The 16,701-nt window shown below is 36.2% G+C and overlaps 1 protein-coding gene across 5 annotated transcripts in view; it reads left to right on the top strand.

Moving 5' to 3' along the window:
• The window catches only part of LRRC7 (leucine rich repeat containing 7), a 594,014-nt gene that overhangs the window by 291,682 nt on the left and 285,631 nt on the right, over positions 1 to 16,701 (top strand). For all 5 annotated transcript variants that reach the window (XR_012475461.1, XM_074221205.1, XM_074221202.1 and 2 more), the window contains exons 6-7: positions 5,062 to 5,151; positions 11,418 to 11,474. Coding sequence is in view for 4 of the 5 variants with exons in the window: in XM_074221205.1 (XP_074077306.1) it covers positions 5,062 to 5,151; positions 11,418 to 11,474 (147 nt within the window). In the remaining variant the exon portion in view is untranslated. The remainder of the gene's footprint in view (positions 1 to 5,061; positions 5,152 to 11,417; positions 11,475 to 16,701) is intronic.

Here is a 16,701-nt window from a genome sequence, read left to right as displayed (position 1 = left end):
GCTTTTTGGAATTTGAGAAAATTTGAAAAGAAAATGAAATTAAATATACTTCAATGCCCATCTATTACAAAAGGAAAGGTTATTTTTATTAGTTTTTTTTATCTAGATATACTTCATTGACCTGGGATTTTTTCAAAATATATGTAGTTTTGTTCATGATATCTAAAGTTGGCATTTAATTTGATTTAAACATGACAGGAAAAGTTCTTTCAGTGAAACTTGGATCTATAATATTGGAAATGCTTAGGAAATAAATGTTGTGCCATATAACAGCAAAGTAAAAAAATAAATAAAGAGGAGGGAAATAGAGAAGTAAAAGTATAAGACAATAAGAGACAGAAAATAATGAGTGATAATAGCTGAATGTGAATGCAATGAATTTGCCCATAAAATAAAATAACAGCAACCTAAATTAGAAATTAGATCTAATAATAGGCTATTTAAAGGAAACACTTTAAACACAAAGATAAGTTAAAACAGGAAGGAAAGCTTTGAAAAAACATCAAGAATCAACAGAAAACAACTTCTCAGATTTAATATTAGATAAATCTAATTCTCCCCCCAAAAATAACAGTAATAAAAAAGAAATAAAGAAATTTAATTTTATGAAAATTAAATATGATAGAATTCTGGAGATTATTAAATGGGAAAGTTAAATAAGAAAGGAAAGTATTATAAATGTCTCAACTGTTAATGCTACATCAATTTACTAAGTATCAGGGCATAAAAAATTCACAAGCAAAAGCAAAAAAAGTAAAAACATTAAATATCTTTTATAGTTCATGTGGCAATAAAAGTTATATTTTTAAAAGGTCCTGAAGAAATGATTAAAAATGTATTGGAGGTGGGGCAGCTAGGTGGCGAAGTGGATAGAGCACCGGCCCTGGAGTCAGGAGGACCCAAGTTCAAATATGGCCTCAGACACTTAATACTTACTTAGCTGTGTGGCCTGGGGCAAGCCACTTAACCCCATTTGCCTTGAAAAAACCTAAAAAAAGAAAATTAAAAAAAATGTATTGGAGACTAAATAACTTATTCCTAAAGAATACATGTGTCAAATAATAAATTGTACGAATAATCATTTCATTAAATATAGTAATTCAATTGGTGATGCAATTAAAACATTACCCAGGGAAAAATTTATGTCACTAAACACTGATCAATAAAATAGGAAACATACAGAGCAACAAATTAGATATAACTAATTAAACTAGAAAATTCATAAATTAAAAATTACCACTTAAACACCAAGATGGGAATAATGAAAATCAACAAAAAGTGAATTGATAAATAAAGCTAGGAGCTTCTTTTTAAGAAAAAAAAATTGAACCACTAAATAAATTGATTTTTAAAAAAGAAAGAAAAACCAAATTACTGATGTCAAAATTTAAAAAGGTAAATTTAAAATCAACAAAGAACAAAATAAATGATTAATAACTATTTTACCCCCATTTTATGCCAATAAAATCTGACAGTCTAAGTGAAATGGATAAAAATTTCTAAAAGCATAAACTGCCAAGAAATAACAACCAGAAATAGAGGATTTAAATAATGCAATTTAAAAAAAAAATCTGAACAAGTCATAAACAACCAAAGGAAGGGGTTGCGGAACCTCAAGATCAGGTAGAATTGCTTCAAATACTTCACATATACTTCACAAATACTTCAAATAACACATGTTAAAAAAGAATTCCATGATTATATAAGCTATTGGAAGGAGAGAAAAATATATTCCAACAAATTACATCTATGATAAAAATAGTGTCCTGGTGTCTAAAGTAAAAACATAGAAAGGAAACTATAGTCACAAATATTGATCCTGAAATCTTAAATACAATATTAGCAAGAAAACCATAGCAACATTTCACAAAGTTTAGATACTGTAATTAAATTGGATTTGTGCCAGTAATACAGAAAGACTCTGGTGTTAGGGAAAAATTTAAATATCAATATAACCATACTAGTGAGAAAAAGAACAAAAATCATAAGATTGTATCAATAGATGAAGAAAAGACTTCTGAAAAGATTCAATACCTATTCCTCTTACTAAAACAATAATAAAAAACCAAATGAATATATCTTTCCTTAATATAAGTGATATCTATTAAGCCTTATCTATAATAGAGATGAGCTTAAGGCCTTTCCAATAATATCAGAAGTAAAGCAAGGCTGTCCATTATCACCATTACTATTCAACATAATTCTGAAAAAACTAGCTATAGCAATGACAAAGGAAAATACGTTAAGAGAATAAGCATGGTAAAAAGAAATCAAAATCATCCCTTTTTTGCAGAAAATATTAGGATTTACTTGGAGAATTTTAGAGTCAACAAGAAAACCAATTAAAATCATTTACATTAGAAGAAATGTAAGGTATAAATAAATAAACTCACAAATTATCAGCATCTATGTAATATGACCAACAACATTCATTAAGAAGAGCCAGAAAAAGAAACTGCATTTAAAATGAATGCAGAAAATATATAAAGTGCTTGGTAATCTACTTGCCAAGACACACACACACACACACACACACACACACACACCAGGAACTAAACAGACACAAGTGTAAAACATCCTTTACACAAAAAAAAAAAGATCTAACCAATTGCAGAAATATGAGTACCTCATGGGTTAGCAAAATCAATCTAACAAAAATATTACTTAAATTAACTTATTCAATCCCATACCAATTAAATTGCCAACTTATACTTTATTTAGAAAAAAATTAATTTTTAATATTCAACTGCAGGAACAAAAAGAATTTCAAAGAACTGAAGAAAATATATGGAAAGTAAGGGGAGCTAGCACTCCTAGATATCATCCAAACAATATGGTACTAATTAAGAAAAGGGAGAGTTGTAATAGATAAAAAGCAAATGATTACAGTAGCCTAGTTTGAAAAACATATAAATCCCAAGTATTAGAGCAAAGATATACCAAAAAAAACAAGAGAAATGAAAAACAGTCTGACAGAAATGAATTAGAGACTGACATCATCTCAATATTATATATGTGTATGTATGAGCTAATGACCTCACCAAAAAAATGAAGAATTCTATTGGTAATAAATTAACAAACCTTATCCTTTTGTTGAGGAGATAAAAATCTTAAATTCAAGATAATATTAACAGATTTTTTAAAAAGATTTTAAGCCTCTTTACAGACAGTGCTTCATGTCATCTTCACAGAAATTCTGTTCAGTAAATACTGCAGTATCTTTTATTATTAATAAGGAAATTGAACTTCAGAAAAAGTGGTGATATAAATGGCCAAAGTGTCAAGTGACAGTGGCAGGAATCTGAAATTAGATCTTCCTGATTCCAGTTCAGTGTGCTCCCCACTACACCATCTCAAGAGTTTGTCTGGATGATTTGTTTTAATCTCTCAGTGATGAAGAATTAATGACATTGGCCAGGCCTTTGAACACTCTGATTTCCACTCTCAATTTTGTTTATGTCACAATCTGAGCAGCATTAATGTAAAGGATAATAATTCTATATATAAAAAAGGGGGCAGCTAGGTGACCCAGTGGAGAGATCACTGACCCTGGAATCAGGACGACTTAAGTTCAAATCTAACCTGAGACACTTGACACTTTCTAGCTCTGTGAACCCCAATTGCCTTGCAAAAAAATAAGGAAAGAAGGAAAGAAAAAGGAAAGGAGAGGAGAGGAGGGGAGGGGAAGGGACGAGATAGAGGAGAGGAGAGGAGAGGGGAAAGAAGAAAGGAAAGGAAAGGGAAAGGGAGAAGGGAAGGAAAGGGAAAGGAAGGGAAAAGGAAAGGAAAGGAGGAAAGGAAAAGGAAAACCAAGAAGAGACTGGAAAGAAAGAAGAGAAAGAAAAGGGGAGAGAGGGAGGGAAGAAAGAAAGAAAGAAAGAAAGAAAGAAAGAAAGAAAGAAAGAAAGAAAGAAAGAAAGAAAGAAAGAAAGAAAGAAAGAAAGAAAGAAAGAAAGAAAGAAAGAGAAAGAAAGAAAGAAAGAAAAAAAAGAAGGAAGGAAGAAAAAGAAAGAAAGAAAGAAAGAAAGAAAGAAAGAGAAAGAAAGAGAGAGAGAACTTTGAGATAAAATCTTAAATTCAGAGTAATAGAATTTTTTCAAGATGTTAATCCTCTTTATAGACAGTATTTCATGTAATCTCAAAAATTCTGTTCAGTAAACACTGCAGTATTTTTTATTAGAAAAGGAAAGAAAAAAATTAAAAAGAAGAAAAGAGCCTCCAGTCTTTGACCTTATCCAATTTATTAGTTTCTCCAGAGCATTTCTCTTCTAACATTTCTTTTAAATAAAGAAATATATGTTTGGTGTTTTTAATGTTCTATGTTCAGTATAATGTTAAGCATTCTTGCCTATTTTTAAAATTAGACCAAAGGGTATCCTAATGCAACCTGTTAATTTGAAGATCCTTTTAAATATATTTTAAAAAAACTTTGAAGGAATAGGGTATGTTGTCCATTTATTATATTTTTAGAGCTGACAACTTTAATCATGATTTTAAGTTTTAATTTTTTAGAGAAGTGATAAATAGACTTTCTAGCAAATGTATATATTCTCTCCCCTTCCGTCCCCCAAAATACACGGTACAGTTTCACTTTTTTGCCTTAGCATATAGAATTAGGCCCACCAGAGAAGCTGTATAACTGAAGTTTCATAAATGTGAATAGAATTGAACTCAAGTGTATTGAACTGAACTGAACTGAACTGAACGAGAAATAGCGCTTTCAAAGTCTGGGGAAGTGGCCTGGACTCATCACTTTCCTGAAGTCCCTCAGCCAAGGTTCCCAAAGTAGGACACAAGAAAGAGATGGTGCAGCCTTCATTTGGCAGGCATATAAATCTCACCCTGTGATAGCTGTATGGACAGGATGCTTGTCATTTGTTTTAATAACAGACAAAAATTGTAGCATAACAAGAAAGTCAATAAATTCTACCTTGTCCGTGTGACCAAAGGAGAGTTGGGAAATTTATCATATTTCTTTCTTGTACTCCTTAGAGATCTACATGTCTATTCTGTTTCTATGGTGATGTTGATGCAATGACTGACCCTTTCCTTCCTTTGTAGGCTCCCCGATGGCTTCACACAGCTCATCAACCTGACCCAGCTGTACCTGAATGATGCCTTTCTTGAGTTTCTTCCAGCCAACTTTGGAAGGTACGAACACATGCCTTGAAGAGATTTCATTTTATTTCACCTTGGCCAAGTATGTCACCAGAGGAATTTGTCCCTTCTGGAAAGTTCCAGTCAGGATAAAAGATGAAAAAACCCATCCCAATAGAGGGAGCATTCCTAAACTGTCTTCCTTAACTAGGAGAGAAGAACAGTGTCACCTTCATTGTCCCAAATGCCCCCTTCCTTCACCAGGACTCAGCTCAAATGCCCCCTTCCTCACAGATCCCCACAGATTTGAATGGAATTGCAACATGATTACTTGTATTTCTGCCATGGATATTCCTCATATAACAGAAACAATAACAAAACCCAGTATTTAATAGTACTTTAAGGTTCCCAAAGTGCTTTGAAAATATCTCATTTAGGTGGCAGCTAGGTGGCCCTGTGGATAGAGCACCAGCCCTGGAGTCAGGAGTACCTGCATTCAACTCCAGCCTCAAACACTTAATAATTATCTAGCTGTGTGGCCTTGGGCAAGCCACTTAACCCCATTGCCTTGCAAAAAAAATTCTTATTTAATCCTCATAACAACCCCAGAGTTAGGTGTTATTATAGAAAGGAAAATGAGGCATAAATCTAGCAAGTGCCTGAGGCTGGATTTGAACTCAGGTCTTCCTGACTTTTATTGTGAACTTCCTTTCTAGTGCACTGCCAAGATTGTGCAAGATCCCTGAGGGCAGGATTCTTTGACTTTCCAACCTCCACTCAGCTGCCAAAGTCATTTTTCTAAAACTGGGGTTTGACCATATCGCCCAACAACTCAGTAAACTACAAGGGGCTCCCTATCACTTTGAGAATCACATAGAAAATGCACTGTTTGGTATATAAAGCTCCCCAGAGCTGGATCCCTCCCACCTTTCCAGTCTTCTTACATTTTACTCCCTCACACATTCTCTAGGTCCAGATGCCCTCCGCTCCTTGTTGTGATCAGACCTATGATGCTTTGTCTCCTTTTCCCATTACATGTACTTCCTGACTTCCCCAACTTTTCTATCTTCTATTGGAGTCTCCCCCATCAAAGAGCCCTTTTTTCTGAGGTCACTCTCCATTCACACTGAAATATCTTAAATTTAGTTCATAAGGTTGTTCTGAGGATCAAGGAGATAGACAGTGTCTGGTATACAGTAGGCACTCAATCAATGCTCCTTTCTCTTCCCTTCCCTTGTTGTCTCTCCATTGGAATGGGAGCTCCTATGGGGGGGGGGGGCTGAGCATCCATCTACATGATGCTTAGTAAATAGTTCACAAATACTTCTTAATTGATTAGATTACACAACAAAATCTGTAATACCCTGGCCACCATGACCACAGAGGGAAGCAAGAAAGATGGGACAGAATTTTTTAGGAAAACCAGCTAATTTCCTGAGCATCTTAACCTTCATGCACATTCTCAGTGGAGGCAAGCAGAATAAACAACTGGGGAAAAGTCTGCATTTGAGTCAGCAGGACCCTGTCTTGGAATCTCATCTCTGATGTGCTCTTGCTAATGGTACCTAAGTCATATCGAGTCATTGAGCCTCCTAGCGCCAATTGTGATGCGTGGATTAATCCTACTTATTGTGAGGAGTTAGGGAGGCCCTGGAAGAGAAGGGATTAAGCATAGATTTGAGCAGGCTAAATCATTTACAAATATTAGCTCATTTGGGCAATCCAACCATCCTGAGAGATAATTACTCTTATAACACCCATTTTACAGTTGAGAGCACTGAGGTAGATAGGAATTGAGTGACTCATCCAGGGTATCACAGCTAGTAAGTGTCTGAGCTTGGACTTGAACTCGTCTGTCTGAATCCTGACCCAGCACTCTACACAGCACTAGGCAATGGCTAGCAAATGAGAACACTTTGCTTTTCTAATGCTTTTCAAACCCAAAGCTGCTCCATAAATGTCAGCTGTTTTTATCACTCTCCTTTTCTCTATATCCTGAGTCTATAAAGCGATATTAAATAATCTATCAACAAAGGATAATGTGTGGCTTTTTAACACTCATGTGCCACAGGTCACCTAAGTGGATTGGCTCTGCAGGATTAAGTAATAACCTAAAGTCTGCACCTTTGATTTCCCTGGTCTGGGGAAGCCGTGGGGGAGGGACCTCCTCTACCAAAAGAGGCTGGTACCTTCTCTGTGATGTCTTCTCTTAGGCATTATCTACATTGGAAAGAAGAGTCAGAGGGAGGATTACCGGAAACAAATAGAAATGGGGCTATTAAATCATACAGAAGGTCCCCTGGGGGTCATATACTCAAAAAACTCTATAAAGGGTTGGATGGATGGATGGATGGATGAATAGGTAGATAGGCAGACAGACAGAAAGAATAAAGAAAGAATAAATTTCAAGAATAAAAAGACCATAAAACTTTACATTCAAATTAGGAAAAATTAATTAAACACCCATGTGTTAGATTGTGGGCACTAGGGGGGAAAAGAGGCAAAAGTGAAAGAACGCCTGCCTTCAAGAGGTTTCTATTCCTCAGGGGGATGCAGCAAATATAAACACCACTAAATCCCAAATATTTAGAGAGTCAATAAAAGGTAATTGAGGGAAAGCAGGAGAAATACACTTGATCTTGGGGGTTGCGAAAGGCCTCCAATAAAAGAAAAATCTTAAATCTTCAAGTGAAGGGCTTGAAGGGAAGGAGAACAAGGGATTATGTCATAGACCCAGTCAAGGTAATGGTGCAGGGGGAGAAAGAACTAATTACAGGGGCAGAGGTAGATGACTTCAAGGAGAAGGTGGCATCTGAGATAAGCCTTGAAGGAAGAAGAAGATTCAAAGGCAGAAGGGAAGAAGTACAAGGGACTTCTGGGTAGATGAGCAGCAATAGGATGCCAAGTGCCAGCTCTGGATTAGAATCAATATTATTTTGGGTTTTCCATCTGCCTCATCTTCTGCCAGGACAGGAACAGAGAACTCAGGTGAAAAAAGTAAAATGATGACAGTAGAAAAAAAATGAAAAGTATCTGGATCACATAGACATAGAAAAGTATATGTTGTGTATGTACATACAGGAAGAGAAATGATAATAATATTTCCATTAAAGCTGCATTTCATAGACAGAGAGATGGATAGATAGATATGTACATACCAACACATTTAAATATGCATCCATTGGGTATAGATATTGAAACCTATTGCTTTATTATTAGAATTCACTTTCACCTGCCCTACTTCATTTGAATTTATTTGATAAACATAATTGCAATTATTTTTTCTGGAGAACTTTCATGTTTTTCTCTGACCACTTGAGGAGGTAGGTAACACCAATATTATCTTTATTTCAATACAAGGAAACCATAGCCCATAGTTCAGTGACTTCCAAGATCAGGGAAACCTAAATTTATGGTGAGAAGGTATCTTAGCCACAATCAAGTCCAGCTCCCTTGATTCACAGATTAGGAAACTAAGACCCTGAAAGGTTCTGTGATTTGTACCTGGTAAACAGCTGGGTCATGATTTGAACCCAGGTCTTCCTAGTACCAAGTCTAGACCTATTCCAAGCTGCAGCTGGTACTGAAATCACTATCTTCTGACACCAAGTTTAATGTGAAATCTGCTCATCTCAGAGCTGGAAGTTTTTGTTATTAACTCCCCTTTTTGTTATTAACCTAAGCTAACCTAACCTAAACTAACCTAAGCTAAGATAAATATTTAACACTAAAGTCTTTATCTCAAAAGTTCTGTTGCACCAAAAATTTTCTGAAATATTGTTAGATTTCTCCACTGAAATCTCCAAGATTCCACTGTAGTATAGAAGGTCCCCTCAGTCCTCTACATCTGTGTTGGAGGATCCTACCAAGAGGGAAAGGTTTTTGGATAGTGTGCTTTGGGCCTGTTGCCCAAGAACCTGCTTAGATAAATTCTGAGGATCCATCCCAGGAGGGCTACTTGCAATGAACATTTGAACCCCAGCAGCTCCCAAAGATCATCTGCTAAATCAGGAGAGTTAACATCTGAGTTGGTGGAGAGCATGTCTCAGCACCGACAAAAATAACAGATCCTCAAAGTAACAAAGATCCACCTTTTTGTTAAATATTTTCCAAATGTGAAAAGTATATGAGGTTATAGAAAGGCTTAGGGAATGTCCTTTCCATGGGGCATGAAATCCATGAGGTATGAAAAGATGAAAAGAGTTTACCAGAGGATCCACAAACTAAGATATAAAAAATGAAAGAGGATGGGAAGGAAGGACCTGGGGTCTTGAAAAGAAAGGAACTAGGGCAGAAGGATTAATTGTGAAAGGAAATCAATGCAGAGAGATACAAATGACTGCATCCCTCTCCAGAGGGAGAAGAGTTTGGAGAGGAGGGTCAGCGACTGTACCAAGCACATGGTTAGGTGGCCCTAACTGTGAGGTGGTTAATGGACAGATTTGTCAGACCTGGACAGCTCAGGTGAAGCCCCACATGCAAGCTGAACAAAGAGGCTAAACATCTCTTTCCTCCTCAATACAAGTCATAGGATAAATTCTTCATCAGAGGTGGCACAGAAGAAACAGTAACTATCAACTCTTCCTTCTTCCAATCCAATCTCTAATTCTTGAAAATTGGCTAAAGACCAAGCTCTTCTGGTTGCTTGGATCCACTGAAACCAACCCAGTTTGGACAACCTATTCATTCAGAGAGAGAATAAATTAAACTAATTAGTGCTATTTAGACACAATAGACATTTTTCACTTTCTAATGATTATCCATTAATAGACATTTATTAAGGGTCTATTAGGTAACCAGACTCTGTGCTAAATCCAGGAAGAGGCAAATAAAAAGAATGAAATAATACTTCTGCAAAGCAGGTACGAAGTGTCGTGGATGAACTAGATGTGCAATTAGGAAAAGTTTGGTTCAAATCCAACCCCAGACCTTAATAGCTGTGTGACTCTGAGCAAGTCACTAAATCTCTCTGCCTCAGTTTCCTCATCTATAAAATGGAAATAATAACAGCCCCTACCCCCCAGGGTTATAATGAGGATCAAACAATATAGCACTTTCAAAGCACTTAGCATAGAGCTTCCTACCTAGTAGCTGGTATACAAATATAGAAAACATTATCACTATTATCTCTTTTTAACTCCTTTTCCTGAAATCCCAAATTCTACCTCACTTTATATTATTTGTAAAAATCTTTCTTGGGGCAGCTAGGTGATGCAGTGGATAGAGCACCGTCCTTGGAGTCAGGAGTCCCTGAGTTCAGATGTGGCCTCAGACACTTAAAAATGACCTAGCCATGTGGCCTTGGGCAAGCCATTTAACCCCATTACCTTGAAAATTTTTTTTAATTTTTTTTAAATCTTTCTTTCCCTCCTTGATGGTAAGTTACATAAGAGCAACTGCTCTGTCTCACTCTTCATGACATCCCCAAAGCACCAAGATCCAGAGATGTTTAAATTGTAGAAGACAGCAAATGAATAGAATTCTTGTCCCAAATGCAAAAATTATAGGCTATGCTGTCTAACATTTTGTGGGGAGTGAAGGGATAGCCCTCTCTTTAGAAAGGAAGTTTCCTATGCTGGGTTCCCTAAAGGACAGTATTATGTAGCCAATATATGGCAGAAACGGGACTTGAACTCCTATTTTTTTGAATCTGCAATCAGATCTCTGTTCCCTGAGCCAGTTATCTCATAATATATATGATATCTGAGATCATTTAATAAGAACTCAAAGTTTCATTTATACATTCTAAATAAAATTTAGCCTTTTTAAATGAGCTCAGAATTTCTATTCACACAGAGCAGCATCCAATTTTAGATATGATAATGGGAAAAATATATGGGACATGAAAATGTGTGAAATTTCATAGATTAAGAAACTGATGGGACCTTAGAGGTGCCCAGTTCAACCCATTCATCTTATGGCTGAAGAAAACAAGGATGAGAGAGCTTTAATGGGTCAGGGTCCACAGTGTCACAGCAGGAACGAGGTCCTCTGACTGCATCCAGATGAGCATCAAAAGAAGTCAGATTTCAAGTCCGAGCACTTGACTTTAATTCCGTATCCTGCAATCTGCTACCAGTGTGTCCTGGACAAGGAAATTTGGGGACCTCGGTTTCCTTTACAAAGGAAGTTAATATTAATATGATAATGAGTCATATTGTAACTAAATATAGTTCTTTTTATGCCATATATCAACTTGGTACCAGATTTCTTGGACATTTCTTACTAGACAGTTAAGGGATAACACTCATTCATGATGGCTATTGAACCACTTTGTCATGTGATTACATTAAGAAACAATTTTGTTTCTCTTTCTGTAGACTTGTCAAATTGCGGATCTTGGAATTAAGAGAAAATCACTTGAAAACTCTACCAAAGTAAGTGAGCATATATTTTGTTAATGGGGAAAATACTTCTCTCCTTAGCCTAGTCAGGAAGTTAAGGAGATGAAGAAACTAAAAGGAGTGGCAAAGAGCCCCTTCTTCTTAATTTCCCTTGAATGTACACTTTGGGGTAGAGGATAAAATGCAGCATGGGTATATCATAGGATTGTGAGTCTTCTGCATTTTTGTGCTTATACCATTTATGTTTAAAGTATAAGATGACTGACACAACATCATTCCTAAGCTGTTTTTTTTTTCCTGAAGACTGTGACATCCATTAGGGTTTGAACTGTGACATCCATTTTCAAATTTTGGTTCTCAGCTGGTAAAAGAAATGACAATCTCTGCATATTGTGGGAGAAGGTTAGAATTCTAGGTTGTCTCCTTTGGGATCTAAGGAGAGATGGAAGTCTAGATGGTGATGGTGGTATGGCCCCTGGTATGCTTCCTCTGTCTCCTTCAGGGAAGCTAGACTGACTTGTCTGCTCTGTGGGTGACGCTTGATTCACATTGATGTGAATGGTTGACCGCTTACGACTGAATTGCATCTCTAGAAGCTGGCTGTGAATGCTAGGCTTGGAGCACAGCCAGTTGTCTGGGGAGGCTGCCACTCCTAGGTCTGTGGATGTCATTTGGGCAGGAGTTGTTGATGGGAATAAGGAAGGTGGGCTCAATTTCCACAATTATAAGCAGGAAGAACAATCTGGGCAAGAAAAGCAAAAATAGGCCACTAATTTCTGATATCTGAAAATAATTTGTAATGGGAAAAGGTGATTTAAGAATAAGGTGAAAATGTGCGTTTTATGAGTTCAATGTCTCATGATTCAAAAATGTTTGATCACAAAACACTAAAAACTTCCTCTTAATCACCTAACCTGGGTGATCATTTTACTTTTACATTTTCTCTAAACAAAATTGGCTCAAATGTTTTCTCACCCATGAAACAAGAAAATATTTTCAGTCATGTTTAGAGTGTGATTTCTTGGCAATAACTTAGATCTGCAAATATAAAACATGTGTTTTAATCAGCACTTAGGGGCCAGTCATAAGTAGTCATAGATCACACTCAAATGGTGAATGTAGTTTCTGCCAGTGATTCTATCTCTCACTCTCTTCTGTGGATCTTTCAAAAAGCAAAAGTATCAGAGAAATAATGCTAGCAGCAGGGGAAATCATCTGGCCATGGGGAAAATACTTCTCTCCTTAGCCTAGTCAGGAAGTTAAGGACATGAAGAAACTAAAAAGAGTGGCAAAGAGCCCCTTCTTCTTAATTTCCTTTTAATGTACACTTTGGGGTAGAGGATAAAATGGAGCATGGGTATATCATAGGATTGTGAGTCTTCTGCATTTTTGTGCTTACACCATTTATGTTTAAAGTATAAGATGACTGACACAACATCATTCCTAAGCTTTTTTTTCTGAACACTGTGACATCCATTATGGTTTGAACTGTGACATCCATAATGATTTGAACTTCTGTAAACACTATGGATAAAGTCATGTTTGGGGTTCAGAATTTTGTAGCAATATTCATAAAAGAAGCAACCTACTTATATAAACACTTGGAGAAAATATAACCTGATATCTGTCTCCTCGAGATATTTTATATTTTCAAAATATGAAATACTTTGTTTTGCTAGTGGGATGTTTTATGCAAGTTAGAGTTAAAACACCAGATGAGGGAAATGAAGTGTGGAAGTAATAGACTTGACTTCTGGTTGTAGAAAGAGAACCACAGAAAAAGATGTGATTTTTGCTGGACTCTGGAGTATGGTTTGATGAGTTCTTTTCATTTTAAATGATTACTTTGGGTCCCCATTCCCTAGAACAGTGCCTTTATACAGTAGATGCTTAATCATTGCTTGCTGGATTATATTGGATAGATTTTAATCACTATTCAAAGTATCACTGACTTAACTGCCATGTTGAGCAGCCTTCTTTCCTTTTTCAAGGAAAACCAAAGTAGAAACAGTGGAGGAAAGCACCATTTTGTGTATAATTTTGCTTTAGAGATGGGCAACGTGGAATAGCAAATGGACAGCTAACTGTGGAATCGGGAAGAGTTGGATTCAAGTCCTGTCCCAGACACATACCACCCATAACCTAAGTCTGACCCTAAGCCTGGGTACTTCATGAAACAATCAGTGTTTCAGTTATTTTTCTAATAGTTGCTTCTATCCTCTGTTGGGTAGATAGTGCTTCCATGTTAGAAATTCCATACACTAATGACATAGCAGGTCCAGATCAATAAAACCTCAAACCTACTCTTATGCTCAACAATTCAAATAAATTCCATTATAAGTATAAAATATGGTATCCCTGTAAGGCCCTTTTCTGTGGAGGACTTTGAAGATGAAAGGGGTATTAAAAATATTTTTGTGGCAATAACAATATTTACATTAACTATCAAAGAAGGTAAGATATTGCAATTATTATATATTGACATCACACAAAATGGAGTAGGAAAATACTTTATTTTAATATAAGCTGAAGAAATAAGCTTTCATACAGAATTTCAGCAGCTTGGGTCAGAAATAGAATCTTTATAATATAAAGATACATCACTTTGTGATTAATATTATAAAAAAGTAAAGATATTAATTTAAAAACAGAAAAATATGAATATAAATAAGTTTCAAGGACTCCAAAAATATATTAGATCACACTGTACTCTTTGAACCATAGACAATTATGGTAACTCAGTTTATTTCCATATAACTGTTTTATCACTAAAGCTGATAAAACTAAAAAATGAAAAATCATTTAATAATTTGGAGACTGGTTTTCAAAGAAATAACAGGGGCAGTTAGGTGCCACGGTGAATAGAGCACCAGCCTTGGAGTCAGGAGAACCTGAGTTCAAATCTGCCTTCAGAAATTTAATACTAACTTAGCAAAGTGACATTGGGCAAGTCCCTTCATCCCCTTGCCTTTCACAACTACAAAAGAACTACCAATTTCACATAGAAAATTTGGAGAGCTGAATTTTTAAGTGAAAGATGAGTCACTTTGTTGGGAGGTTTTCCATTAAACCAGTGAATCATGTGGAAAGCTAAGGGGGGAGATGCTGAAAGGCTACTCTGCTGGAACTGTGGCAGATAGGATTTCCACTAATTGGTTCCTGGTTGGTGGAACAGAGAAATGACTTCATTGATCAAGAGCGATAGATATAACTTTCAGCACCACTTTGATTTGGAGAGAGGTGAAAGGTTTGACAAAGACCTGGTTGCTCTCTGCTTCCCCCTGTGGGATATAATATAATATATAAATATTATATTTATTATATATAATTATATTATAATATTTAAATAAATATAAAACAGGTCTTTGCTGATGCTTGGTACCCAGGTGAATTAGCTAAAGATCAATTAAGGTCAATTGAGTAAAGGTGTTGTAAGCTCCATTCTGCTTGGAAAATGAAGCTTCCACGTGAATGAATAGCCTGCTGGTTCGATATATATATATATATAGAGAGAGAGAGAGAGAGAGAGAGAGAGAGAGAGAGAGAGAGAGAGAGAGAGAAAGAAAGCAAGAAAGCAAAAGCAAAAGCAAAAGCAAAAGCAAATAATCTCAGTATAATGAACCTTGTAGCTCTCCATTTTAAAAAAAGTAGTACTATTCATTCTAAATAATAATAATACTTTCTAAATGGCCTTTTCAGGATAATTATAAAGTGAAAAGGTTGCTGAATTCTAGGTTCTTATTAGAGAAGAAAGAGGACTTTCCCAGTCAGAGTAGTGAGGATAAATAGTCAAGTAGTGATCAGATGCTCAGTTTCCTGCAAAGTCTGCATTCCCTATTAGACCAGAATCGTCAAGGACAGACACCCTAAGCACAGATGGATTTTCCTCCCTCCTGTGCTTCCCTACCAGGTTCCTGTTATTGTGTTCCCCCTCTTCACTATGGATGAACTTCACTTTTCCCAGTGGTGGGAGATTATGATCCAAGGTACTATATGTTATTATTAATGATTAGATCTTACTGATTTCATGTTGTTATTTCTCTTGGGGGGTTTTTGTTAATTGATGACTGCATTCAAGTTATAAAATGACATTTTTGCAATTGAGTGATTGTGTAAATGGCATTTACTCTGTGTAGAGAATAATTTACCTTGAAAATAACTGGTTGTGTGTATCAGAAATGCATTGGATACAGGAGTGGAGAATAGGAAAAGTTTACTCAATCTCAAAAAAGATTACCCCAAGGATCAGATCTTAATAAAATTCCGTGGCTAACCAAGATAAGATCCAGTTGGAGAGAGGGGCCCATCCCAGAGAAAACTTGTTTGTTCTAATGCTGAGATAAGGAGTGTGAGGCCCTGAATTCTAGGGGCTCTATCACCCACCATGATGACCTCACTCCCTGATATAATAAAACATCCTAATCATGTGAGATGTTCAGGAAATTGAGTGGAAATGTCAATTAGGTACTAGATAATCAGGGCTATTGTAGAGAAGACAAGTAGTTCAGCTTGATCTGGCTAACCACTGAGCTCCCTTATGTCCCCCCAAATCTAGACCCTTCTGATAAACCCAGACTTCTTAGAATCTGTCCTTTCTGGAATGCAACAGTGCGTGTGTTTCTTTTTTCATTCCTTTTAGTGATGATTTTAAAGCCATTCACCTATGTAAAATTCCATAAGGTGCCAATGGCAGGGGGTTGCCTCTATTATTCAATAATTCAAGTGCCACTGGGAAGTGTGTGATATTTCTGGGATCAAATGTTCTCTTATGTTAAAGCCAGCTCAGTTGGCAGAGCTATTACATTGCTTATTTCCAATTTATCCTGTCTATAAATTATTTATACATAGTTGTTGCCATGTGAACTCTTCATTAAGCTGTGAACTCTTTGAGATCAAGGACTATAGTTTGGGTTTTTTAATATCTCCAATATTCAGTACAGTGTACAATTGGCAGTGCATAATTGGCATCATGGTTTACCATGGATAGAGAGCTGGTTGCTATGTCCTTTAGATGTGGCTTCAAGTCTTACATGTAACTCATAGTAGCTCTATGACTCTGAGAAGAAGCAACTAGATAGTTGACTTGGAGTGAGGAAAAACAAGTTCAAATTCTGCTTTAAAACACTAGCTGTGGGAATCTGGATGTCAGTAAATCTTTGTTGTTGAATTGATTCTTCATGACTCCATTTGGCGTTTTCTTGGCAAAGATACCAGTACGGTTTGACATTTCTTCTCATGATCATCTTACATAAGAGAAAAC

This window comes from Macrotis lagotis, chromosome 2, assembly GCF_037893015.1.
Source record: "Macrotis lagotis isolate mMagLag1 chromosome 2, bilby.v1.9.chrom.fasta, whole genome shotgun sequence".
NCBI lineage: Eukaryota > Metazoa > Chordata > Mammalia > Peramelemorphia > Peramelidae > Macrotis > Macrotis lagotis.
The sequence above is the reverse complement of the archived record's forward strand: the minus strand, read 5'-3'. Positions and strand labels throughout refer to the sequence as shown.